This window comes from Thermobia domestica, chromosome 16 (genome assembly GCF_964235325.1).
Source record: "Thermobia domestica chromosome 16, izTheDome1.hap1.1, whole genome shotgun sequence".
Lineage (NCBI taxonomy): Eukaryota > Metazoa > Arthropoda > Insecta > Zygentoma > Lepismatidae > Thermobia > Thermobia domestica.
Genome location: NC_137469.1, coordinates 108,018,005 through 108,044,484, shown reverse-complemented (window position 1 = coordinate 108,044,484; position 26,480 = coordinate 108,018,005). Strand labels below are relative to the sequence as shown.

The window sequence follows — 26,480 nt, the reverse complement described above, 5'->3', positions numbered from 1 at the left end:
TCTTGATGTTAGCAGTCCTCTTTTCCTATTGAATGCTTGTTTAGCCTGCTCTATTTTGGCACTTACGTCTTTTTCACTTCTTCCGTCCGGGGATATTAGACTTCCTAAATAGGGGAACGTTTTAACGTCTTCGATTTTCTCTTCTTCTAGCCATCCGTTTGCCCCTTCCTGTCCTGCTCTTGTGCACTTCATCACTTTGGTTTTCTTCTTATTTATCTCTGATTAACTGAAACTTGCTTTTCATTCCTGCTTTTGGCATTTCTTTGTTCCAATAATTTAGACATAAATATGGAAATGTGTAAAATTTATAGTGAATAAGAAGAAAGAAGTTTGCATATGCATACTGTCTATCCTGAAGGCAGGCTCCGGTCAATCCTAATAATAAGTTGTCGAGCTAATATATGTTACGCTACAGTCACGCTACCTGCACTATCAGACGTTAAACTGTTGAGGCAATTTGCCGATTTAAAACTGTTGTGACGATTTAGTTCCAACTTAAAACCCGTAATGTGTCGATTTGATTGATAAGTTTAGATTTAAGCATTAATGTTTATGCATTATTGGTGGGCAAGCTAAAAGAATAAAAAAAATAATAAATAAATTTGTTAAAAATGTAATCACTTACAGCTCTTAGCCTTCAGTGTACAGCAGGTCGAAATCTCAGATGGAACAACTAGCAGAACTGAACAAAGCTACTAGAAGGTGCATGAGGGATAGAGACCAGTTTCTTTCCCTAGACATTCGCAAATACGATACACAAGAAAAAGTTTTATAAACAAATGTAGATTTGAAATGAAATGAATTCCTGTAGGCTAGACGAGACGGATGATTTACAGTAATACAAAACATACTACTTGATGGCCAGACTCTATTAAACAGTTGCCTTTGGCGTGGTAGACCCCGGGTTCGATTGCCGGCAGGATTTTATGTGGTTCTGATTTCACGTTTATCAGTAGGTCCGTTTATTTCATACGTCTCATATAGCCTCGCTGCTGAACGGGCCGTTAAACTCAAAATCAACTCAACTCAATTAAACAGTTTTAAATAGATGTTATTTTTTATTGAGAAATGTATAACATCTTACAATGGTTATATAAATGATAACAAAATGGTAGGGTTCGGCTACAAAAAATGGAATCACACATACATAAGTCATCAATTTTCAACATAGTGGTTGATCTGAGCACCATCTAAATCAATACAGGCTTCCAGACGCATGAGAACATTTTCACATGCCTTCTTATACATACTCACCGAAACATTGTTGAATTTCTGTACAATCACTTCACGCAGATGTTGCTCGTTGTCAATAGGATTTGCGTACAATTTGTTTTTGAGGTGACCCCAAAGAAAAAAAAAATCAGATGGGGTTATGTCAGGTAAGGTGGATGGCCATTCCAGAGATCCTCTACAGCCAATCCAGCGTTGAGGGAAAACTTCTTGTAAGAACACCCTAAGAATTTTGGCGTAGTGTGGTGGGAATCCATCTTACTGTCACCACAGTTTTTGAAAGTTATGTCGCCTATGAAGTTCTGGGATGACAGTTTCCCTCAGTAACTGTAAGTGGCTTTCCTTTCCTCATTTTTCCGTGTGTTGTTGGATTGGTTGGTTGTTAGTGATCAAAAGTGCCTAATTGAGTCTGGCTCACGTATACATATATCTTTAAGACAAATTCGAGCTGCCCCTAGAGATTCATAATTTTCCGCACAGTTTGACTTTTAGATATTAATGTGAAATCTTTTAAAAATAATTTTCTTTAAGCTAATTTCAAAGAGAATATTAATCACTGGGAAAAAAATAATTCATACAAAATTTTGTTATTGAAATACATATATTTATAGACAAGACATATTCCTAAAATGAATTACAAAATTTTAAAAGTCATGTTTGTTAATTTTAAGAATCAATATTAAAAGATCTTTAATGTTTTTATGATCAGTTCGTGGTGTTTTGATCAACAAAATCTGAAAGCTATTCATTAGTAAAATTAAAAACCACTACGACACTAATTAAATTAAATTAGATTAAAAAATAAAACTAGCAAAATTCGTGGAATTAGGCTTCAATTCGGGAATGAGGGCCAATGCGAAAACGTAGATGAAATTCTAGAACATTTGGGAACAACAATTAAGGCATAGGAAGTTTTCCGTTTCGTATTACTACTTCTTACCTATCAATTTTATTTCATACGTAGGACCATATAATATAAATTTATGTGACTCAATTGGTACTTTTTTCAGCCTTCATGCCTATGTTGAATCGGATAATTTTCGCTTATTTGCTGGAAATATTTAAAGACATGTGATTAAGAAGGTACGAGTGAGTTGGATGACATGCACTTTGGCCATTACAAGAAACAGAAACCAAACGGAGTGTTATTCTGGTAACCAGGAGACAGATTCAATCTAAATACCGTAGTGTTGCGTAATGTTTTGGAGAAAGGTGAAATCACATCCTTTTTGTTAATCTGAATGCCGTAAATTTTAGCTTTTGAACGTCTTTGCCTTAACTAAAAAATTAAATCTGACCAAATCAAATCACTTTTAGTAATAGTAAGATTGCATGTCTGATGAGGGCATTATCGAAATTCTGTTATTATTAATTATTAAAAGTTATTTGATTTGGTCAGATTTTATTTCTTAGAAGTCATTACCGAAATTGTAACACTATTAATTGAGGAGTTTGATGCAATAAGGGCGTAAGTCTGAAACATGCAGTTGGGGAAAATATTTTTTTCTTACATAAAACAATGTAGTATGCAGCATTTTATTCCGATATTGAATTGAAATGTTACTAGGAGGCTAAACAAGCATGGAGAAAGCCACTAATGCGTTTGATGCAAAAAAGGTGTAAACTCGCTTACGCCCTTATTATATCAAACTCCTCAATTATTATTAAAAGTGATTTGATTTGGTCAGATTTTATTCCTTAATTAAAACTTAATCATATATTTCAAATCATTTATGAGTTGAAAATTACGACAGAAAGTCAGCTAAAATTTGTCGACAAACTTGAGGACAAAATAAGATTAATCACAAACATAATGTAGAAATTCTTAAAGATTTTCAACATAAACTCGAAATATTTAAGTAAGGGAACTAATAAACTAAATTAATTTGTTATTTTTGAAACACATATTCACTTGGTGGATTGTGGGTAGATATCTTCTAATTCCCAATGCAGCTCTGAGGTACTTTACCGCTGACTCTTTAAAATGGATACCTGTAACAATATGAGGAAGTAATGGCACCGGGTTATGGTGGTGATTACATCACCTTCACGAGTGTCAAGATCAAGAAAGTTTTAACCTCCACACTAGTCCTTGGGCCTTTATGGCTTCTCTCGAAAGGAACCTTAATTTTTTACTTGATAATTTTTTTTCACAGGGAACTTTAACGATTTTGTTTATTTATTTATTTATTGAACAAATTCCCAGATACAGCATAACTTTGCCATTTTACACAGGGACATGCTAACAAAAGAAAGAAAAAAAAACAAGACAACAATAACAACAACATAGAAAAAAAGAGTGTAAAAGTAAAACTATTCCGTCAAAGCTCGTTTAATTGTTCTTTCAAACACTGGGTAGCTCGAAAAAATGTCCACATCAGTTGTTACTTGATTATAACAGTTTGGTATTCTATAAAAAAGAGACCTCTGTATAACAGTCAACCTAGGACGGGGAAGATGGAATAGGTGGGTATTCCGGGTGATGCGGGAAGGGACACGTAAGGATAGTTCCTGAAGTAATATTTCCGATCTTAAGCTTCCATTAACTATTTTATGTAGATATTTCAGGTCAGAGATAATTCTGCGTACTTCAGGAGTCTGAATATTAAGATGTCGCAAGAGCTCCTTCTTAGATATAATAATATTCGAAGTGCAGGAACACGAAAACGGACTATAGTGATGAAGAAATTGAGAACAGAATCAAGTCTGGAGAGATGTGTAGGTGCTGCCATGGCCCATATGGGAGAGCAGTATTCGATCTTGGGCGCTATTAAAGTCTTATAAAAACTTGCTAATGAAGAAACAGTGCGTAGTTCGGTGAATCGATAAAGAAGTCCCAACATGCGCATTGAATTCTTTAGTATTGAGGAGATGTGGTCAGAGAAGGTGAGTTTTGAATCAAAGATGACACCAAGATCGTTACGACTAGCAGAATGTGTGATAGGGGAATCGTTGATATGGTATGTGGAGGGAACAGGAGACTTTTTCAAAGTAATAGTAATACTGTCACATTTCTTACTGTTGAGTTTCAAGTGCCACATTTCACACCAGCCTGTAAGGTAATTTATGTCTTCCTGTAGAGCAATTGTGTCATGGAGACACGATATTTCTCTGTATAACTTACAATCGTCAGCAAAAAGCAGAAGGTCACTAGGTTGAGCTGATAAGTGCGTGTAGAGATCATCCATATACAGGACAAACAGCAGAGGCCCAAGTACACTCCCCTGAGGCACCCCTGAGATCACGGGTTGGGGGTTAGAAGTCGCCCTTGAAAGAACAACTCTCTGTTTACGGTCCTTCAAGTAGCTTGTGATTAGAGAGAGAAATTTGCTATGTACATTAAATCTATTGGAGAGTTTATGAAGAAGATGAATGTGACTGACAGAATCAAAGGCCTTCGAGAGATCAAAGTAGATGACATCTAATTGAGTATTGTTATTCATACATTTGACTGCACAGGAAAGAAGAGTACTTAAGTTTGAGAGACTTGAGCTTTTCGGTAGAAAGCCGTACTGAGAACTATGGATGTAAGGTGAGGCAAATTTAAGTAGCCTGTCTTTGATTATTTTTTCGCAGATAATTGATATTACAGAAAGAAGAGATATTGGCCTATAGGAGGATACATGATCTTTAAGTCCTGATTTATATATTGGGGTCACGTGAGCTAGTTTCCAACTGGTGGGATAATACCCTTCCTTGAAGCATCTATTGAATAAGATAGATAGAGGAACCGCAATAACTGAAGCAGTTTTGTTGAGAAAGAGAGGACTAATTTTATCAGGTCCAAGTGATCTATGTGGAGATAACGATAGCAAGAGAGCCAGAACTTCGCCCGGATTGGTAGAGAGAATGGATAAGGTGTCCGAACAGATGAGGTGGAGAGGGGGGAGATAGGTTGTAGAGGGAAGGGAAGTAAATGTTTTGCAGAAGTAGTTAGTGAAGAGGTCTGGTCTTTGATCATCACTCACTTCAGTATTTTCATATTGAACTGTTGCCGGTATGTCCGGAGATTTTGTTCTAGATTTAATTACAGACCAAAAGACTTTAGGGTTACTAACAGTAAAATCACCAATTGAGTCCATGTATTCAAAATATTTACGCCGCTGTACCTTCTTGGCAAGACTTCTAATTCTAGCAAAGTTTTTGTATGTGTAGTCACTCGGATGTGATTTCCATAGAGTCCAGGCAAGCTTTTTGTTTTTAAGAAGTTCACGAAGTTCATTGTCGTACCAGACCGGAAACCTGTTCGATTTTGATGCTTTCACTGGCACAAAGTCCTTTATGGCTGAGTGGACAACAGATGTAAATAAGTCCACAGCGTCGTCAACAGTTCCTACCTCTAACAAACACCAAGGAAACAGTTCAATAGCCCGGCAGATGTCACCCCAGGGAGCTTTCTTCCAAAGAAGTTGTGACCTACTTTTGAGGGGCTGGTTTGTAGTAGTGGAGGGGAGGAAATCGAAAGAAACATCCGAGGAATCGTGATCCGAGGGAAAAAGATTTCTGCACGGGACAACACAACGAGGTTCTAAGTTAGAGAGAATATAGTCAAGATTGCTATTATTGCGGGTATTATGCATATTATGTTGACCTAGACCAAGTCCATGAATAAAATTGTCCATGAAGTAACTGTCGTTTCCAACTTTAGCGACGCCATGCTTGCTGTCCTGCCACGTGATGGAAAGGTTGAAGTCACCCAATAGGATGACGTCACCGTGTGACAACGCATGTAACAGTGAGTCATGGCAAGTTTCTAAGATGTGCTGGGGAGTATTCTTGTGCGGCCTATAGAAGCACCCAATAAACACAGAACGACGCTTTGGAATAAATACTTCCACCCAAATAAGTTCACAATCCCGTTCGAGATCCAGTCTTCTCTTGCTCTTCCACTTATTATTTACACAAATCATCACTCCACCTCCACGAGTTATGCGGTCTTTACGATAAATGGTGAAATTATTAGAAAAGCTAATTTCACTGTCGTTCATTGATTCATTCAGCCACGATTCAGTCACTGCGAAACAATCCAGTTCCCTTATCTCACCTAGGTTCAATGAGCACTCAAGTAATTTGTTTTTAATGCTACGAACATTTTGATAATATATATTGAAAGCACTGGTGTAATATGGACAGGGTGGGCCAGGGTTTACGTGAATATCTCCACAAAGGAGGAGAAAACAAACGAGAATGAGGCACTGTTTTTTGCTTTTGACTCATACCTTGGCACAAAATCACTGGTATTAGTGATAAAAATAAAAATAAAAGGTGGTCGCGAACGTTTTTAATGGTTATCATCATCTTGAAAGTAACAAGATCTTCCTTTTCTCCTGCAGTGATCGAAAATAATAATTTTTAAATAACATAGTGTTCACACGTAATTGTTTTAAAACACTACCATAAAATACTTTAAAAGTTGTAAAATACTATGTTGTACGTAATTTCGCTGATGCTTCATCAAATAGGAGTGGCTATAGTAAGAAATGAGACATTAAAGAAAAGAGCAGTAACTGAGAAATTGAGTCAGTTTCCTTGTCAAAATGGCATTCGGAGTCAATAAAAACTATATTATTTATCCTGAAAAAATGACAAAGGCACTATATATATATCATACGAATTCAAGCGAACTCCTCCGGTTTGGATCACTTGGTGGATAGACTCCGACCTGATATACAAACTTGTGAAATATTATGATATTTAGATCTTTGGTTCCTAAGTTATACACGAATTAAAAATCAAATGAAAGATTAATTTTTTTACGACCATGTGTAAGTTTTACTAATTGCGATTGCCCTAAAAGATTTGATACAACGATTCTTTTCATTCTGAAATCTTACCCATTAATTCCATCCAGCCGAACATAACGTCATTTCTGTATTCTATACCATCCATTTCCTTAAAGAATACATCAATATAGCCGTAGCTGTCCTCTGATTCGAAGTTGCTCCTGGAATTGTAAAAAGAGAAAGTTTATTTAATACTAAATTAGTGTAAAATTGCACTGGAAAATACATGTACAATTAAGACCACTAGCGTCAATCCCACCGGGGACTTGTCCCAATATTTGTAAAATGGTTTTCTTCCACACCTTCCCTCAATATTTCAAATATCTTAGGCCAAAAGAGGTTCAACCATGTAGCAGTTTACTACCTTCACAAAACAATGTTAAACAAAGTGGATATGAAAAAATTTGTTTCCAATTGTGAAAAAAATTGTTAACACAAAAGTTTGTTTCCGGTTGTGAAAAAGGCAGTCAATTTTTGGCCCTATGAAGGTAAAGGTGAAGTAAATTGTACAGTAACAAACTGTTTTTGTTTAGATAGAAAGCAGCAAAGCAAGTTTAGTTTAACTTTTAAAAAAAATCAACTAATTTTTTAACTATATATTCAGCCTCATTTAGTACATTAGTTGTAAGCTTTTAGATCTAAAACATTTTTTTTCAAAACTTTATTGTTTTTGAATATTCACTTCACACTACCTTTTATCATTAGTTTTTGACATACAGTTGATATCATTTAACTAAAATTGTAAAACGAGGTTGAATTTTACTGTTTGAACAAACAAACAAACTGTAAAGTGTGTGTGTGTGAGTTTAGAACTACATTAAAAAAGAGAAACTATCAAAGGTAAAAATAAAGCACACAAAATTTTAAGTTTTTGTTTGCTTTTTAAAGTCAAACTGCTTTAAAATGCAATGTACGAAGACTTTTTTTTTTTTTTTTTTTAATTTCCAGGGAGAATCTCCGGACCACCCGCTTTTCTGGGAGGTATTCCATACACCCTGGTCCCCCGTAAAGATTGTGTGCTACTGACGTGAGTGATGAAGACTATCACTCTAGACACCTTAGATCCGTCAGTACGGAGCTACTGAGAAACGGACAAACTTACAAAGAAATGGTAATACACACGTAAACTTATGAGGTTCTACAGAACAATGACAAATAGAAATAGATGACCAAGTTTACGAGTTTTATGGTTTAGCGAATAATGTAGGATGTATTACTTCATGGAACGTATATGGATTGAAAAGGAATATTGATTGATTAATTGATTAGGAATTAATGGGAATATAAGCGTCGAAGCTATTTGTTCGATGATAATAGAGGCTGATGACATAGGTTCTTGCGTTAACAAGGACTGCTAGTTTACGGGACAAGATAAAAGTCCAATCAAAAATGAAACAGAACGCAAACAAAGAATTCGGTTTCGTTTTCATAGAAAGAAGAATAGTAAAAGTAAATAATGGTTTACGTATATATATATAGTGCGTTCCACGAATAACACTAAGGCCCGCCTCCTGAAGAAACCAAGGCAGATAGAAACATGAAACCTTTTGTAACCTTGAAGGGACACAAAAAACAACATTATGCTGATAAAGGAAATCCCCAATGAAAGGGGCCTAAGGGGGTTACTAGGGGTAACTACGAGTACTTTGACCATACTTATGGATGGCTGACATGATGGATAGAGACACGATAGCGACAAGCAGTCTCCAGAACTGGTCTCTACACGTTATTAGCTTTCAAACGAGGTACCACACGATGGGAGTTGCTATTTAAAATTTTATAGTTACCTCCGCAACTCCATTAAGCCCCCCTTTTGGGGGATTCTCCTTATCAGCATAATGTTGTCTTTTATGTCTCTTGAAGGATACGAAAGATTTCATGTTTCTCTCTGCCTTGGTTTCTTCAGAAGATGGGACTTTCTTCAGGATGTATATATAAAAAATTTCGCTGAAATACTTCATCAGACAGGATGATGAAGAGGTAGGTAGCAGACTACGTGTACTTCTGAAAATTTTGTTCTAGGGGGATGAAATTAAAATGTGACAGGGCAACACTGTGACACTATTTACTAAAGTGCATGCTCCGGTAGGGAAAAAATTAAATGAAAATTAAAGAGCAAAGAAAATGTTATACACTGCAATTACAGTCTGGTAACACTATCCTGTGGCCCAACATTCCAACATGACGCCCACCTCGATACTTCTATTTTTCTTTATTCTTTCAAACCATTTTATTGGAGTATGCCCAAGCACAGCCGGCACACTTCTTAGCTACACCTATGAGCAGAGTGTTGGTTATTGTCAGATGGTTGCAACCATTACTCGATAATACGAAAAGATAGAGCTCATGCTAATACAAACTGTTCTTTTTCCTTCAGCTTTTTTTTACACGAATTTTCGATATATATACAGTCATTGTCAAAAGTCTGAGCTCACTACTGATTTCTCAGGATTTTCAACAAAGAAAAAGACATGTCTTCGTGCAGAACCCAGTTTGTTGAACTTGTTCTGTAAAGTAAACGTCATTCCTCATATAAAGAAATTAAATCATATGGTCCTGTTTCCACTGAAACAAATTTATTGAGGATATTTGCGTTCAATGAAATACCGACCCTTAGCCTTGATAATAGCTTTACAAATGCCACGCATTTATTTGATTAATTGATACAACTTTTGTGAAGCTATGCGACTCTACTAGCTCTGAAGAGCCTTCCAAACACCTTCCGTATTTATTGGTATCTATTTGCGGATTATCCTGTCAAGTTTATCTTAAGAACTCGATGTATAAAAAATCCAATGCTGTGGCGACTCTTCCATTTGTTGGTGATGTAAGCGCATTCTTTGCATTGCATAATTACTATATAGCTTAGAAGAATGTTTGGGATGATAATCCTGTTATAGTACAAAGTTACTGCTTTAAATCCACATTCTTGATGGAATTCCATGCCTCCTTAAACTTGTGAAACACGTTTTGTCCATTATTCCATTAATTTGAACTAAATTATCACCTAGGGACCGTGGTGGCTCAGTGGTAGAGCGTTCACCTCTGGTGTATAGGATCCTGAGTTTCATCCCGGCTCACGCCAAGTGAACTTTGTGGTGGACAAACACCGTGTGCGTGAGTTTTCTCGGGTTTTTCCCGTTTTCTCCCTTTTTTTTCATTCCACCATTTCATTCATTTCTCATTATCACCGCCTCTTTTAGTCTAACCGGCATAACCGTGGGACGTAAAACTTAAAGATTTCATTTCATTTTAAATTATCATCTTAGTAGTCTGTAAAGCACACTCAAACAGTGACGTAACCTTCTCTGTACCTTATTCTAAGTATTACACGGTCGGGATTAAAGCGGTCTTCGGGAAGACGACGCTCAAACTTCTAGCATTGGAAGATGACAAGTTGGAATTTAGATTCATCGCCCTCTTCCATTATTCCGTTTCAATCTTTATTTTTATTTCATTTTTTAAAAACTTTTGGTCCAGAAGTATGTTTTTGTAATGTTTCCTGCTTGAAGGAATGGTTTCTTTACTACAATTCTAGCCCCAAGACCATAAATCTGAAGGCCCTGGGCTACTCCTATTTGATACAGATTGGAAATGGCTTCCCAATGTTCTATTGATTCTTCCGGAGCGGTTAACGTCCATTATGTTTCTTTGTTTTTCCAATGAACTTGTCTTTTAGAGAAGTTGTTATTTTTCGACGATCAATACGTTTCTGTGTAATACTTACACTACTTTTTGACTATCTTTCAACAGTCCAATGCACTACTCCACCCTATCACTGAGCTATTTTTCTCAGAGAGTGAAGACTATCTCTCAAAATAACCACTTGAACACATGCTTCGATTCTCAGGTAACAGTTTCTCTTCCGCCTTTTCTAGTATTTACATGTTCTTCGCTCTATTCGACTGGTTCACGAGAATGGAAACAGTAAGATCGCATGTCACAAATTTGTATTCAATTTTGTCCATGTTATGACACGATTGAATAGCGCATACACAACTGTTCGTTGAAGTAAAGACAACTACTGTCAAGGATGCATATACGCATCACTAAGTATTGTTGAAACGATGCATCATTAAACAAAATATGACGTTAATTATCTGTTCAGTTACCTAGAATAATAACGTCTTTAGACTCAAGAGGAGAAAAATTTAGAAAACTTCATAAACGAAGAAAATTCATTAGCCATTAATAAAGAAGGAAATTCACCGACTTGTAGAAACGCCAATGGGAATGAAAGTAATATAGACAACAATAGAGTCTAAAAATGTGGTTAAAAAATTAAGAATTGCGAATACATTACACCAGAAACACTTGTGACCATCAACCAATTATCTTTACAATTGTAAATGAAAAGACGTTGAATCTTTTATATCACAATTTAATATATAATTAGATAGATTGAAAGGTAATATATATTGTGAAGACCTAAAATTACCGGAAATTTCAGAAAGTACGGATAAGTACATCCACCAATTGGCACTGAATATTCAAAACTCTATAAAACTGGCATTCCTGAAATCAATGAAACGAAAACAAAAGCTTAGAATAAATTACACTTCTAAATATTCAATGATAAAACGAAAATAATTTATAAAGCAAAACGGAAAAGGTTTCAAAAAACGAAAGATCTCAGGCTGAGAGAAATACGATTACTACAATACAGAGAAGTAAAGAGTAAATTTGGAAAATAAATTCCTAGAATTAAAAAAGAAAACTTGGAAAAAGTTTAAAGAAGATAAGTTGAGGATTGACCCATGGGACCAACCATATAAAATGATAAATCGAAAGGTTGGAACCCAAACTACAATAACAACCCTAAAGAAAGAGAATGGAGAATTTACCATAGACTGTAAGAAAACAATTACGTATATAATAGAAAAATTGGTTCCTGATGATTGTGAAGATACAGACTGAGGAGAATGATTTATTAAGAACTGAAATGAGGAGGAAAAGCAAGACAAAATCGTAAACACTGTAGGAGTAGTAACAAATGAAAAGATTGAATTATATACAATATAAATTAAAACAAAATGGCAGTAGGTCCTGATGAAATCAAGAAGAAATTTTTAAAAAAAGACGTAAATTTCTAGTCGCCATATTTGACAAGATTATATAATCACTGTTTAGAGCAAAGGAGAGTTCCAAAAGTTTGGAAAGAGTTAAATTTAATAATACTGTTAAAGGGTGAAGATAGAGATCAACTGGATCCGAAGTTAACACAATAGGTAAAATTTACAAAAAAATCATAGCAGGAAGAATAAATCAAAGAAGAAACAACATTCAACATTGTAAACTTCAATATAGTTTTTGGAACAAGAAAAGCACTGCGAATGCTATAAGTAGGTTACTTGAAATAATTGAAAATGAAGATAGTAAAAGAAGCAAATACCAAGCGATTATTTTGTTGATATCTCAGGAGCCTTCGATAACATGTAGTGGCTTGCGATGTATAAAAGTCTAGAAAATATAGCAACCACCAGTCAATTACTTCAAATAATTATGGATTACTGTCGAGACAGAAGAGTGATATTTCAAGGCTCGAAAATAATGTTTGAGAAACAAACCACAAAAGGAAGTCCACAAGGCTCGGTGTTGGGTCCTTTCTTACGGGATATATTTGTACAGCCATGCTTTCAGATGTTAATGATATGAGAGAAGTTGCTAGAATTGTAGGATATGAGGATGATGTAGCAATTATTATTACATGAAATTCAAGACAAGAATTAGAAAAGAAAGGTAACACTGCGCTACAAAAGCTTAAAATTTGGTGTGAAGATAAGTTATATTATCAAGTAAAACTAAATACATATCATTAGATGAGAACCTGCAAAGAAATCCGCTTATCAAAATAGATAACAAAACCATCCAGAGTCAGAGTTCAAATACTTAGGTCTTTGACTGGATGAAAAAATAAACTATAATAGGCACATTGAAAGTACATTTAACAGATTCTTGATCACAATAAATAAAATATTAAATATAATGGATAAAGATTACGACCTGCCGATGAAGCACCTTTTATTATATTATAAAATAATAGTCGTAGCTACGACAAGCTGTTCCTCCAGTGTCTGGGATACAGGACACTACAAAAGTTACAATACAAGAAAGATTAGATAGAGTCCAAAAAGCGGTTTTGTTGAAAATAATGAGAGGCATGTTAACAACAACACTTCAGGTATTGTTACCCATGGAGCTTTTGCATTTGTCAATTCTAAGAACAGCAGAAAAATACTGGTTAAAAAAAAAAAAAGGTAGAAGCGATAGAGGTTTAGATATTTTCAGATGTGATATTGAAAGTCATGAAGATATTGAAACATTTGTCCACAACAAGGAAAATTCAAATAAGGCAAGGAAAGTGTTCGTATTTCCGAACATAAAAGAAAGGCTAAACATTAATAAATATCGGATAGGGAAATAATTTGTTTAATATTTAACTGGACATGGATCCTTGAAATCCATACTTTGTAAACTGGAACTGTTAAATAATGAGGTGTGTTTCTGTGGAAGGTAACACAGTCCCCTAAGCACCTAATATTTGAGAGCGGAGAAATCATACTTGACGAGGAAAATAAGGCAAGAAGAATAAAGTTGAGTAGTAAGAACATAAGAGAAATAATCACAAATAAATAACTTTTAAAAGATTTAAATATTCTGTGTCTTGTCTAAAAAATACTAGAAATAAACAGAACCTTATGTTCCTTAGAAATGGAAAGAGCAAAGATGAGAACCTTAATTCAATATAATACTGTATTCTGTCATTTATCTATAGTGATGGGTTTGCGTTTTGTCTGTGTGTGTTTTTTTATCACTGCTATTATTATTTTATTTTTATGCCTTGCGTGCGTAAAAGTGCACAGGAGAGAAACCAAATATACAGGTGCAAAATAACAGGTGTAAAATTATAAGAAAGCAAAATTTTACGAGAGAGGATCAAAGTACAAAGATATTACAAAGGTATAAAATAAATAAAGAAAGAAAAGAATAAAATTAGAGCAAAACCATACAGGGAGGCGGAAACCAATCTGGAGGAAGCAATAGGTAAAACAAAAATATTTGGCAGGTGCTGTATATTATATTTGTTGACTGTTGTGCATTCTATGAGTTATGTTGTGTGTTTTTAGTGTATTAATATAATATCCTACAAAATAAAAGTAAAATTACAAACTAAAATCACGGCCTGGATTAAACTTTAAGTGCCAGGCTGACAAAAATGTAAATATAGCTCCCACCTCAAGCTATGAGGATCAATAAAGACAAAAAGTAGAGAGAGAGAGAGAGAGATCAAAAGAAAAGGAGAGCTTGAATCAAAATTATCTGAGGTAGAAGTGACTGTCTTCAGTCGTTAAGCAAACGCTGGCAGGGATGAGTGGAGGAGGGCTTAATATATATATATATATATATATATATACATCTCCCATCAGTAGAAGTTTTTTCTCTATTACTGTTACCGACCAAGCCGGCTCATTACCATAGAGTAATGAGATACTTTATTTCATTCTATGCTCTCTTCTTTCTCTCTCCATCTAGAACACTCCTACTTTCAGTCTGGTAATAGTAGCACGTAATTATGTTCTAAGGTGGACTCTTTACAGCAATTCTTTTTATCTTGTTCTTATTTTATTAATGCTTTGTTGTATTCGTATCTGATAAATTATCTAGCGAAAGTACTTATAATGTAATTAAAAATATTTGAATATATATTCACTATTTTCTGGTGACTAATTTATTTGCAATGCCTGCTTCTAGTTTCTTTTGTTCCAACTACACATACATATATAATTAATGTTGATCTTCAGCTATAAACTATAGTTCATGAAAAAGCTCTAGAAGAATTGAGAAAAGAACAGTACACCTCACACACTTCGGACATCTGGCTATATTTATAAATAAAATACCGATTTTTTTCTTTGAACAAAAAGTTACAAGTAGTCACACTTCTAGGAGGAAGAATCAATAAGTAATGCAATTTATGCAGAAGAAAAGTATAAATAACCCACCAAAAATATATACAAAGTGAAGCCTCATATTAAAGCCAAGGCTCTCAAGACATTTCTTCCATTTTGACACGACACAGGTTTCAACATATCCTGTTCGTAGAAGTTTGTGTTTTGGAATTATAACCATCTATGCACAACAAATTGAGTTCGTAATCGGGTTTGAAACGTTGGCAGGCCAAAATTTTCTTCATTTGACCAAATATGATATTCTGAAAGTACCAGATTAGGACTGTACGGCGCATGCTCGAACAGTTCTCTCCCAGAATTTTCGAGTTTCTCATGAGCAGAACGTAGCAACATGGAGCCATGCATTATCATCAAAGAGTTTAACATTTTCAGCATTAATGTTAGAGCATTTGTCACGAAGCGCTGGGCGCAACTTTGAAAATCTGTTTTATACGGTACACCATTCACAGCATACCCACATGTTGGAAAATCCACCAGTAGAACAACTTGCATATCCCAGGAGACGGTCACTAGCACCTTTATCGCACATTGGATCATTTTGAATTTTTTCTTTGGTAAGAAATCGATATATTTCTATTCGTTTGATGCCCGCTTTGTTTCAGACGTTTAATGGTACGCTTAGAATTCGTCACATGTAACGATATCATCCAGAAATCCTTGTTCAGTGTACCATGCCAGTTGGTCCAGGTACGTCATAATTCACTGCTCCTTATGGACGTGTGTAAGATTCTTTGGAATCCACCGAGAACTCACTTTACGAAATTTGAGTTTGTCATGTAGCGAACAAAATTTTGAACATGTTCGACAGTGTTCGAAAATGGATTCGATGGTCGTTATGAATTGACTTTTCAATGGTCGTGAATTTCCGTTCCCTTAATGCTGTTACTGGATGCTCGGCAAGTGCCAAATCTGTCAAATTCACACAACCCTCGTTAAATAATTTGCAGATCTGGAGATGTTTCGACGGTCGATACATTCCCCATGCACGCACACTATTTTCCAGTGTATTTCGCTCGGGGTTTGTTCATTTGGCCACAAAATACTAACTACATGTTTCTGCTCTTCACAAGTAAACGATTGTAACACACGCGCTGTCTTTGCTCAGTAGGTCACGCTTCTATCGTTAGAGGCGTACCTGGTCGAACAACTGCCGATTACAGTGTATACATTTTTTGTATGTTCTACGTTTCTGCCTTCCTTCTTCAAAGTACTCCTCTTTCACTTTTCAGGTCCTAGATCAACACAATATCGTGTGAAAAAATTATTATGAGCTACTTATTGACCCTTCCTCGTGCATTAATATTTTATTACACATTGAAATTTTACATACAGGGAAATACAAATATCACTTTGATCAGTTTGGAATTACTGATACATGGCTATATTATTTACGTACTTAAAGAATTAAATTCTCATTCAATTTTGCTACAGAAAGAAGACGATATGTGTCTACACGAAAACATCAAGTTCTGTACACATTCCTTACATCAAAGCTGGCAACTTCTTAAACTTTTTGGTATGAGATACACACTTAAGATGTTTGAACTGATTCTTTGTTAAATATATATATATATATCCTTTTTTCTATTAATTTTAACTTCATGATAAGTCAAAACAAGAAGCATTTTTTAAAAAGTTTTATTTATATTTATGGTTCTAGCTTACTTTTATTTTTTGTCCTTGCTTAATGCTACTTAAACGCCTTTGTAATGTTATTGGAAACTGCTGAAATTCTTTATTGTATATTGTTAGAAATATTGTATTTGCCATTGTTGATATGTATATTTTGTTTGAATTATTAAGATGTAACTTTTGAAATATTCAATGTTGTGAATTACATAGCAACGAAGCGACTTACATAGAAAACATAACGGCACAGAAATAACGATAGAGTTGGCAAGATGGCGTAGAATGTTTTACACAATAGAGCGTCATGCTCTTTAATTATTTCAATTTAAATTTAAAACACAATTTCAATTTTAGACACAATTCAGTGCCTTGCAATTTTTATAGTATTATACATAATTTTTTGTATGTTCTACGTTTCTGCCTTCCTTCTTATTTAACAAAATAGTGTAGAAACAGAATTACTTGAAACAGGCCAATTTGTCAGTTTGGAAGGGGACATCTTCTTCAGTTACAATATCAACAAAAAGTTTTAAAACAATTATAGCGAAGCAGTCAACTGGGCCATAGTGTTATGACTTTTTTTTATATATAAAATCCCCCGATATGAATTGAATAGAAATAACGATATATTTGTGCGTGCTAAGAAGAACAAATAAATGGATGGTATTTAAGGCATAAGCGTTGAAGGTATGTATTTACAGAATGTTAATGTAAAATCAAGAGATCTTTAAGTAGTTTTTTCTTAAATAATTTGACTTTTAGTGCAATTTTGGTAGTAACTGTTAAGAAATTAAGAAGCAATGTTATGATTTATGTGGTTGTACTTGTATGCTATGTATAATGTTACTTTAATATTTTCTGTAGAAAAAAAAGAATAAGTATCTCTAGTCAAGCTGGCGAACATTTTTCTAATGGAAGTTTTACAGAAATCGTACAGGAAAATTTATACATGTGAAAGAATTATTTTAGAATTTTATTTTATTTTCTATACAAAGTAAATTGTTTTCAATGAACACTGATATTAAACTATACTTATGTGTGTGACAAAGATAGTTATGTCTCTTTCTATTTTAAACAATTGATAGCGAGCGTACAAAAGCATTTATTCCGAAGTTGGTCGTCCGCCTAGTTTTTGGCTAAAAGGGTAATAATTGGTTCCCTTCTGTACTAAAGTTTAATATTTAGTTTACATACTATTGCCAAGCGAGCGTTAGCGAGTGAAGGCGGGTTAGCGCCCCACAGAGCGCGTTGTTTTCTGTCTTTATTACAGATAAATGGGAAGACAACATGCGTTCTAGAACCTTGCCACCATGTTGGTTATGTTATCGTTACATTGAAAAGTATAACTTTCTCCACGTTTCTTTACAGTTATTTGCTTAGAACAGTTTCTACAACTTATTTTTAGATTTATTAAGCCACGGTTTTTACTTACTTTTAATAGATTTTCCTGATTATCATCTTACTGTTTCACAAAATGTAATAGTGTTAATTCATAATCAGGGCTGCGTGTTTATCCATTTTTACAAAACAAATGCTCATTACATTTCCACAATCCTATCATCAGTAACCTTGCGCCAAGTAGATCCCTCCGCTTGCCAAATCGTTCCATGCTTGAACCGCTTACATAAGAAAATAAGCACAACTTTCGCTCTCCTTACACATTATCAAGAACACAAACAAACAAATTATTCATTTCTTCCCGGTAAATTTTCAAAATTTTGCTAGAAACGGACGACCAACTTTGGAACTTAACCCGTACCAAATTGCGATAATAATAATAATAATAATAATAATAATAATAATAATAATAATAATAATAATAATAATAAATGTAAATGCTATAAATTTAGTCATGTCTCTTGTATTAAAAATAGTCCTCCCTGTTGTATCTGAGTTTATTTTTTTGTTTCTTTGAAATTAACATAGTGTATGATTTGTCTTAAAAAAAAAAAAATCAAAATTCAAGGTAACCATTTTAAAATAGCGGCAGGCACGTAGCCAAGGGAGGGGTCCGGGAGGACCGCCCCACCCTTTGAGACCAGAAATGAAAAATATTAAGGAAGGATGAAGCAATGAAATGAGAAAAAGAAGGATCAACGTTAAAAAAAAAAATTAAAAAAAATAAAAAACTACAGGAAGCTTTTGGTTACTCTTTCTTATGAGGAGATTTGTATTACTTGCAATATATGGTGGCGAGGTGAGCGAGATATCCTGGAAGAGTCAGGGAATTTGAAATTTCTAGAAAAGTTACAGAATTCTCAGAATTTCTGCTACTAGTCAGGGAGATTTCAAGCTTCCGAAAGCATATTGCCGTTGAGTAACAGCGTGGACATTTTTAATCATAATTTTTCGTCATCGCATCCTTGCAGAATCAAACATGTTATTTCAAAAACAATTTTCTACTGCTCCTTTAACCTGTCATTTGGAACCGACCCTTGCAGAATCAAACATGTTATTTCAAAAATAATTTTCTACTGCTCCTTTAACCTGTCATTTGGAACCGACAGTAATTGACGGAATAATAAAAACAAAAATTTATATGGAAAAGGAGTTCTATTAGCATTTGATTCAACAGAAAAAGGATAGCAGATATTGTAAAATATTTTACAAGATATTATTGACTAGTACTTTTTATAATAGTGAATATGTACTTTTCATAATAGTTGAGATCATAATGAAAGGAAAATTGTAATATTTGAATGAACAAAGAAAGGAACGTAAATATTGTAAAATCTTTTTCAATATTTTTTTTTATTCTTTTATTACTTGAGATTTCTTCATAGTTTGTTATTAAAATACTTACCAACATATCCTCATTTTATTGTCCTAACAAACCAATATATGTTGATAGTAAAGTAGTTTACATTGATCAAGCTCCTGAGCCTTAGGAAATTTCATATCACGCCCCCCTCCCCTCCCGTTACGAAATGCTGGCTAAACGAACCAATATATATTCCAGTAAAATAGTTTAGAATTATCGAGCCCCTGGTGTGATGCTCACAGTATTTCATGTCACGAACCCCTTCCCCCCCCCCCCCCTTCACGAAATCCTAGCTACGTGCCTGATAGCGGCCATGACTAACATCCATTTTTAGAGTAGAATGCCCTCTCCAATAACAACTATTATTAAGTTGACCAGAAATCCGTCAAATATAAAAGATATGATCCGGATTTTTCCTTATGCTTTCTATTAATATGAAGAGAACCAAAACGAATATAAACATATTTAAAATATAATAAGAACTGGAATCAATTTGTCATAAAACACCATTTTCAACGTATTATATGATTTTGTTTTAATTTAGATGATCAACCTAAAAGTGCTAAATATGAGGTCATGCAATTTAGAAGAAGGGGGCCAGATACCGAATACCTTTTCCTTCCAATTTGATGTCCATACTGCAAATGTTTTTAGAATAAATCAATATCTTGCGATCTTTGCAGTTCCATGAATTGTGGCTTGTTTCGTGTTCCACGCTTTGGTTTCCGCCATAGTTATTGATATGAATATTTTAAAAAATAATCAAAGTATTCGCATTAACAAATATAGCAAGCATAATTATATCTTCTCAACTATTGACTCAATGGATTTCTAGCTTGTTTAGTTACAGTTTCTTCAGTTTTCTACTTATTGTGTTTGTTTGCGTAGCCCATTGACTGAAATGACACGGCAGACAACGATGTAGTATTTCATACAATATTTGACTCTAATTAAGAATATTCTGTCACAAAAATGGTAATTTTACGGCTAAAATAAGTGAGTCCATATGAAAGAGGATTGTGCAGGATATTAAATTCTACTATTGAGGAAATTAGTATTTCATGTTTACAAGTATAACGTTACAAAGGTGAACCCATTACAAGGGCTGTACCAGGCTTAGAATGAATGAATGCATACCAGAGAAAACTGCATAACACACTTATTTCTACCGGTGGAGTATTTCTGTACGGTATAGGAAACCTGTAGTTTTTGTTTACAAGTATGAATCCAGTACAAGCGCTCTAACCTATGTGATTTTGTGCAGCTTCGAGTGTTTCTTGCACTATCCTTGTTTCTATGATTACTCTCCGTCGCTGACGCGCCTGCTCCCTACAGATGCACTGCTGCGCTTTTGCCTTGAGTCGGTTAGATAATAGTCTAGCTTTTAGTGACTACCTAGCACAAGCTTTTTTTTTTTTTTTTTTTTTTTTTTCTGCACAGTCGTTTTTATAGCGTATCTCCAGATGCGTATTTATATCCGTAAGGTGAAGTTCATATAAAGTGAACCTGCTTCATAAATGCAAGTCCTATCCTAAGAAAAATTTCTAAGGTACTACGAGTGAATTTTGTCATGAAATAATTACATATAATAAAATAAAACGTAATAATTTACACAACACATATTGTCAATCTACGTAATTACTTGATCATGCGACGGCGTAATCATTTAAAGCAAGAAAAGTGAAAAAAATACTTTTTAATTTAACGGACTAATCTTATTCTGCGCCCAATATTTTTAAACAATTAATTACAAATGCTACGTTGAAACAACTAAGGTAAATGTAGGTACCACAAGACATATACACCGCCAACTGAACTTTGTGGTGGACAAACACCGTGTGCGTGAGTTTCCTCGGGGTTGTCCCGTTTCCTCCCACTTTCTTCATTCCGCCATTTCATTCATTTCTCATTATCACCGTCTCCTTTAGCCTAGCCGGCATAATCGTGGGACGTAAAAAAAGACATATACGAGGAATGAGGTAAATGTCTTAAATTAGGTACTGTTTTGCCGAAATCGGAATCTCTGGAATCCCTAATAAAGGTAATTTATTTATATATTTTTTCTTTTGTTTAATTGATTTTATCTCAGTAAGTCTTAATTGAGTTGATTTACATGTAAATAATATTTATGTGATCCAGGTAAGTAACAATTTGTAAACTCTACAGACTTTACTTCTCATTTTGGTAGACAATTACGTAGTTTAATATAACCCCGATTCTACGTTCCCCTATTTAAGATTGATTTGGTTCTGAAAACTAATCTATATACGTAAAGCATTTAAACTCGCATTTAAGGAAAGTCATATTAATAAGTTTTCCACATTTAACGATAAATAGTGTAAAAGAAACTTCATTAGTAAATAGAAAGTATTGATATTCTTTGCTTACGGGATTCCGTATATTTGTTAGAATCGGTAAGTCCATTTTTATATAGGAATTCCGATAAATATAGACAGGAACTAATATCAATACTTCCCTAACTAATGACTGACACTAGGATCAATATTATTATTCTGAACTGCTCAAAAATGTAAATGCTTTTAGATTTATTTTAGATTTATGTTCTTAGATTTATTGTGTTGGTTTTTACTTTGATATTTGATCGTTTTCGCTGTGGATTTATTCTTCAGAGGGTGAAAACACTGATATAATAAAGACAGTGTTAGATTCAGCGGTTTGTCATTTAAAAACTTCTTTGCAGCAAGATTCTTTCTATATTTATTTAAATATGTTAATTTTGCAATCTTTTTGAATGAAAAATCCTTAAGAACCTAACTTATTAAAAATAATACAAAATTTACCACTTTTTTGCTTGTTTTTCATAAGTGAAAAGAGATAATGAAAGGCAACTTACCACAATCATAGATAATGTTATTCTACAACAGAAAATATAAACCTGAAGAATTTTCAGTGTTGCCATCTATAGAAATTCCAGTGTTGCCAGAATAACAACTCCCCTAAAATCTAAGTTACGGCAGAGATTAGAAACGAACTTAATTGCATTTGATTACGTCTTGGTAATCTGTGTCTTGGTATGCTGTGAACTACTTTTTAAATAACATTATTATTTAATTTTAATAACTGTAGGTTAAAGCTATTTTGTTTATTAAAAACTAAATACAACTATTATTTAAAATGTAGTTGACAAGATACCAAGACAACATGATAAGTAATTAAATGCAGTTGAGTTCCTTCCTCTAGTCGCTGCCTTAACTTAAATTTTAGTGGAGTTGTTATTCTGGCAATCTGGTTCATATTTTCTGTTGTAGAATAACATTATCTATAATTGTGGTAAGTTGCATTTCATTTTCTTCTTTCACTTACGAAAGACAAGCAAAAGAAAAATGGTAAATTTTATATTATTTTTAGTAATTCAGGCTCTTAAAAGTGCAAATCAAAATTATTCAGATTTACCGTTTTAAAAACATAAGGTATTATACATTGTAATATAACGTCTTTCCTTTATGATGTATACTTCTTTTAGATCAAACTCCTATTTAGTGAAAACCCTGCCTTTCTTTTATGATGTGCACTTCTTTTTAGATCAAACCCCTATTTAGTGAAAACCCAGTCTTTCTTTCATGATGTGCACTTCTTTTTTTTAGATCAAACCCCTATTTAGTTAAAACCCTGTCTTTCTTTTATGATGTGCACTTTTTTTTTTAGATCAAACCCCTATTTAGTGAAAACCCTGTCTTTCTTTCATGATGTGCACTTCTTTTTTTTAGATCAAACCCCTATTTAGTGAAAACCCTGTCTTTCTTTCATGATGTGCACTTCTTTTTTTAGATCAAACCCCTATTTAGTTAAAACCCTGTCTTTCTTTTATGATGTGCACTTCTTTTTTTAGATCAAACCCCTATTTAGTGAAAACCCTGTCTTTCTTTCATGATGTGCACTTCTTTTTTTTAGATCAAACCCCTATTTAGTGAAAACCCTGTCTTTCTTTCATGATGTGCACTTCTTTTTTTTTTTTAGATCAAACCCCTATTTAGTGAAAACCCTGTCTTTCTTTCATGATGTGCACTTTTTTTTTTAGATCAAACCCCTATTTACTGAAAACCCTGTCTTTCTTTCATGATGTGCACTTTTTTTTTTTTTTTAGATCAAACCCCTATTTAGTGAAAACCCTGTCTTTCTTTCATGATGTGCACTTTTTTTTTTTAGATCAAACCCCTATTTAGTGAAAACCCTGTCTTTCTTTCATGATGTGCACTTTTTTTTTTTAGATCAAACCCCTATTTAGTGAAAACCCTGTCTTTCTTTCATGATGTGCACTTTTTTTTTTAGATCAAACCCCTATTTAGTGAAAACCCTGCCTTTCTTTCATGATGTGCACTTTTTTTTAGATCAAACCCCTATTTAGTGAAAACCCTGCCTTTCTTTTATGATGTGCACTTTTTTTTTATAGATCAAACCCCTATTTAGTGAAAACCCTGCTTTTCTTTCATGATGTGCACTTTTTTTTTTTTAGATCAAACCCCTATTTAGTGAAAACCCTGCCTTTCTTTCATGATGTGCACTTTTCTTTTTAGATCAAATCCCTATTTAGTGAAAAAAAGAATATTTAAATGAATGCTGTCCAGAAAAGACAAAAAAGATTAATGTTTGTTTAAATAAGCCTACTAAGAGAACTCCAAAGTGGTATACGCGAGAGCTTGAAACACATAGGAATAGAGTAATTACTTTATATGACATAGCTAAGACGACGAGATCAACAAGAGATCAAGAAAAGTTTAAAGCTGCTAAAAGAATGTACAGAAAAGAAATCAAGGCTGCAAAGATTGCAGCAAATGAGAAATGGATAAATAATTCAAAAAATAAATGCTCTGCAGCTTGGTCAATAATAAACAAAGAAATTGGAAACAATGTTACAAAAGATAGAATATCTATACCTCCAAGTGAATTTAATAAATACTTTATAAATATTATGAGTAACTTTGAGATTAATGACGATTCCACGGAAAATACGGGTAACAAAATAGATTTTAGTAGTATGCTACCATTACAATATAAAAATAAAATTAGGTTTCACTTTCAGTGGAACTTCGTAAATGCCAGAACTGTTTACTCAGTTGTCAATAAATTGAAAGTATCCAGTAGCGAAGACTGGTATGGACTTTCTAATAACTTATTGAAAAAAATTATTGACTTAATAATAGAACCCTTGGTTTACCTACTAAATTGGATGCTCTTTGAGGGAATTTTTCCAGATTGCCTAAAATATACTGTAACTGTACCAGTACATAAAAAGGATGATAAAAATGAGGTTAAAAACTATCGTCCAATCTCTTTAGTACCGATAGTTTCGAAAGTTTTTGAACAATGCATCAAAGATCAACTATCAACCTTCTTTGAAGAGAATGAGCTTTTTCATTCCTCGCAATTTGGATTTAGAAAAGGCCGTTCCACAGTTAAAGCTGTTGAAAATATAGTATCACAAGTATTAGACTGTTTTGAAAATAATATGAATGTTTGTGCAACACTATTAGATTTAACTAAAGCTTTCGATACAGTGTCACATGATATACTCCTTTCAAAATTAAATTATTATGGGGTTAGAGAAAAAGAATTGTCTCTGATTAAATCTTATCTCAGTAACTGAAAACAGGCTGTTCGCGTTGGTAATTCAATTTCAGAATTTTTGCACGTAACAACTGGTGTACCACAAGGAAGTGTCCTGGGGCCATTTCTTTTTCTAGTTTACGTTAATGATTTTCCAAGTTTTCTTCCTTTTAACAGTGTTCTGTATGCTGATGATACAACTGTCTTAACCATGGATAAAAATTTAAAAACTATTCAAACTAAAAACACTCAAATGTTAGAAGCGTGTTCAGTATGGCTAAATTGTAATAGGCTGCTATTAAATGAATCAAAGACGGATGTTTTGTATTTTCATCTTAATAACAATATACATGATTTGAATGAGTGTCATTCTGTAAAATTGTTAGGAATCCACTTGGATCCAAAGTTAAACTGGAACATACATACTGAAAATCTATGTAGAAGACTATCTAGAGTTATATATTTATTACGTAAACTAAAAACTGTTGTTAGTGAAAAAATACTTCTGTCAGCTTATTATGCTTTCTTTCATTCTCTATTGCTCTACGGTATATTATTATGGGGTAATTCAACTGGTGCTCAAACCGTTTTTAAATGGCAAAAAAAGGCAATAAGAGTGTTAAAGGGACTACGTGATAATGACTCTTGCAGACCTTTCTTTAAAGAGATGCAAATCATGACAGTGCCCTCAATGTATATCTATAGCTGTCTCATGTATATTAAAGAAAACTTGGAAAATATCAGTACCCGAAATAAAATTCATTGCTATAACACAAGATACGGAGACGACCTCGATACACCATATTTCAGGTTAAGTAAAACACAAAAGAGTTATAAATACACTGCGATGAAGATGTATAATCTTCTACCTACAGAAATTCGTGGTATGTGTAATAGAAACTTCGAGAAACATTGTAAATCTTGGCTCATTGAAACAGCTGTGTATAGCGTTTTAGAATTTGAGAAAGAATTAAAAAATAAAAAGTGACTAGTTATGTACACCTTGTCTCAAAAAGGTTGAGCGCATTCTTTATTGGTGTTTTGAGGCAAAAATTTTCAAAGTCCAACTTCGGGTATCTTCGGGAAATAGTAAACCAGGTTCGAACCTCCAAGCCAGCCTTTGTAATCGGGAAAAAGTTTGCAGATGTGTTTTTCTTCTTTTAAATATAATAAGACTTGTTATCAAGTGTTGAAAAAAAGCAACATTGATTGAAATACTTAATGACACAATATTTCGAAACTTTGTATTAATGTCACCACATGCTTGTTTGTCATTTAGCTCTCCATACGTGATGAAACATTTAGATACGTAAACGAATCTTTCCATATGTAAAAGAATGCTCAAAGTTAATACATAGAATATAATTATCACCTGAGTACTAAAATAAAAGTCAAAGTAGAACAGAAACAGCGTTTGTAGTGGATATGAATGTCATAATTGTCTTGAGAATATTTATACATCGCTAAAGTACCTTAGTAGAAGTCCTTGTGTTAGCTCACTGGTAAGTTGTCGGATCTTAAATCATAAGGTTATGAGTTCGA

At 33.8% G+C, this 26,480-nt stretch overlaps 1 protein-coding gene across 1 annotated transcript in view; it reads right to left on the bottom strand.

Moving 5' to 3' along the window:
* LOC145673315 (sodium channel protein Nach-like) overlaps positions 1-26,480 on the bottom strand; it is a 195,985-nt gene that overhangs the window by 6,549 nt on the left and 162,956 nt on the right. Inside the window, exon 10 of the mRNA XM_081742910.1 lies at positions 7,065-7,174. Coding sequence (XP_081599036.1) covers positions 7,065-7,174 — 110 coding nt within the window. The remainder of the gene's footprint in view (positions 1-7,064; positions 7,175-26,480) is intronic.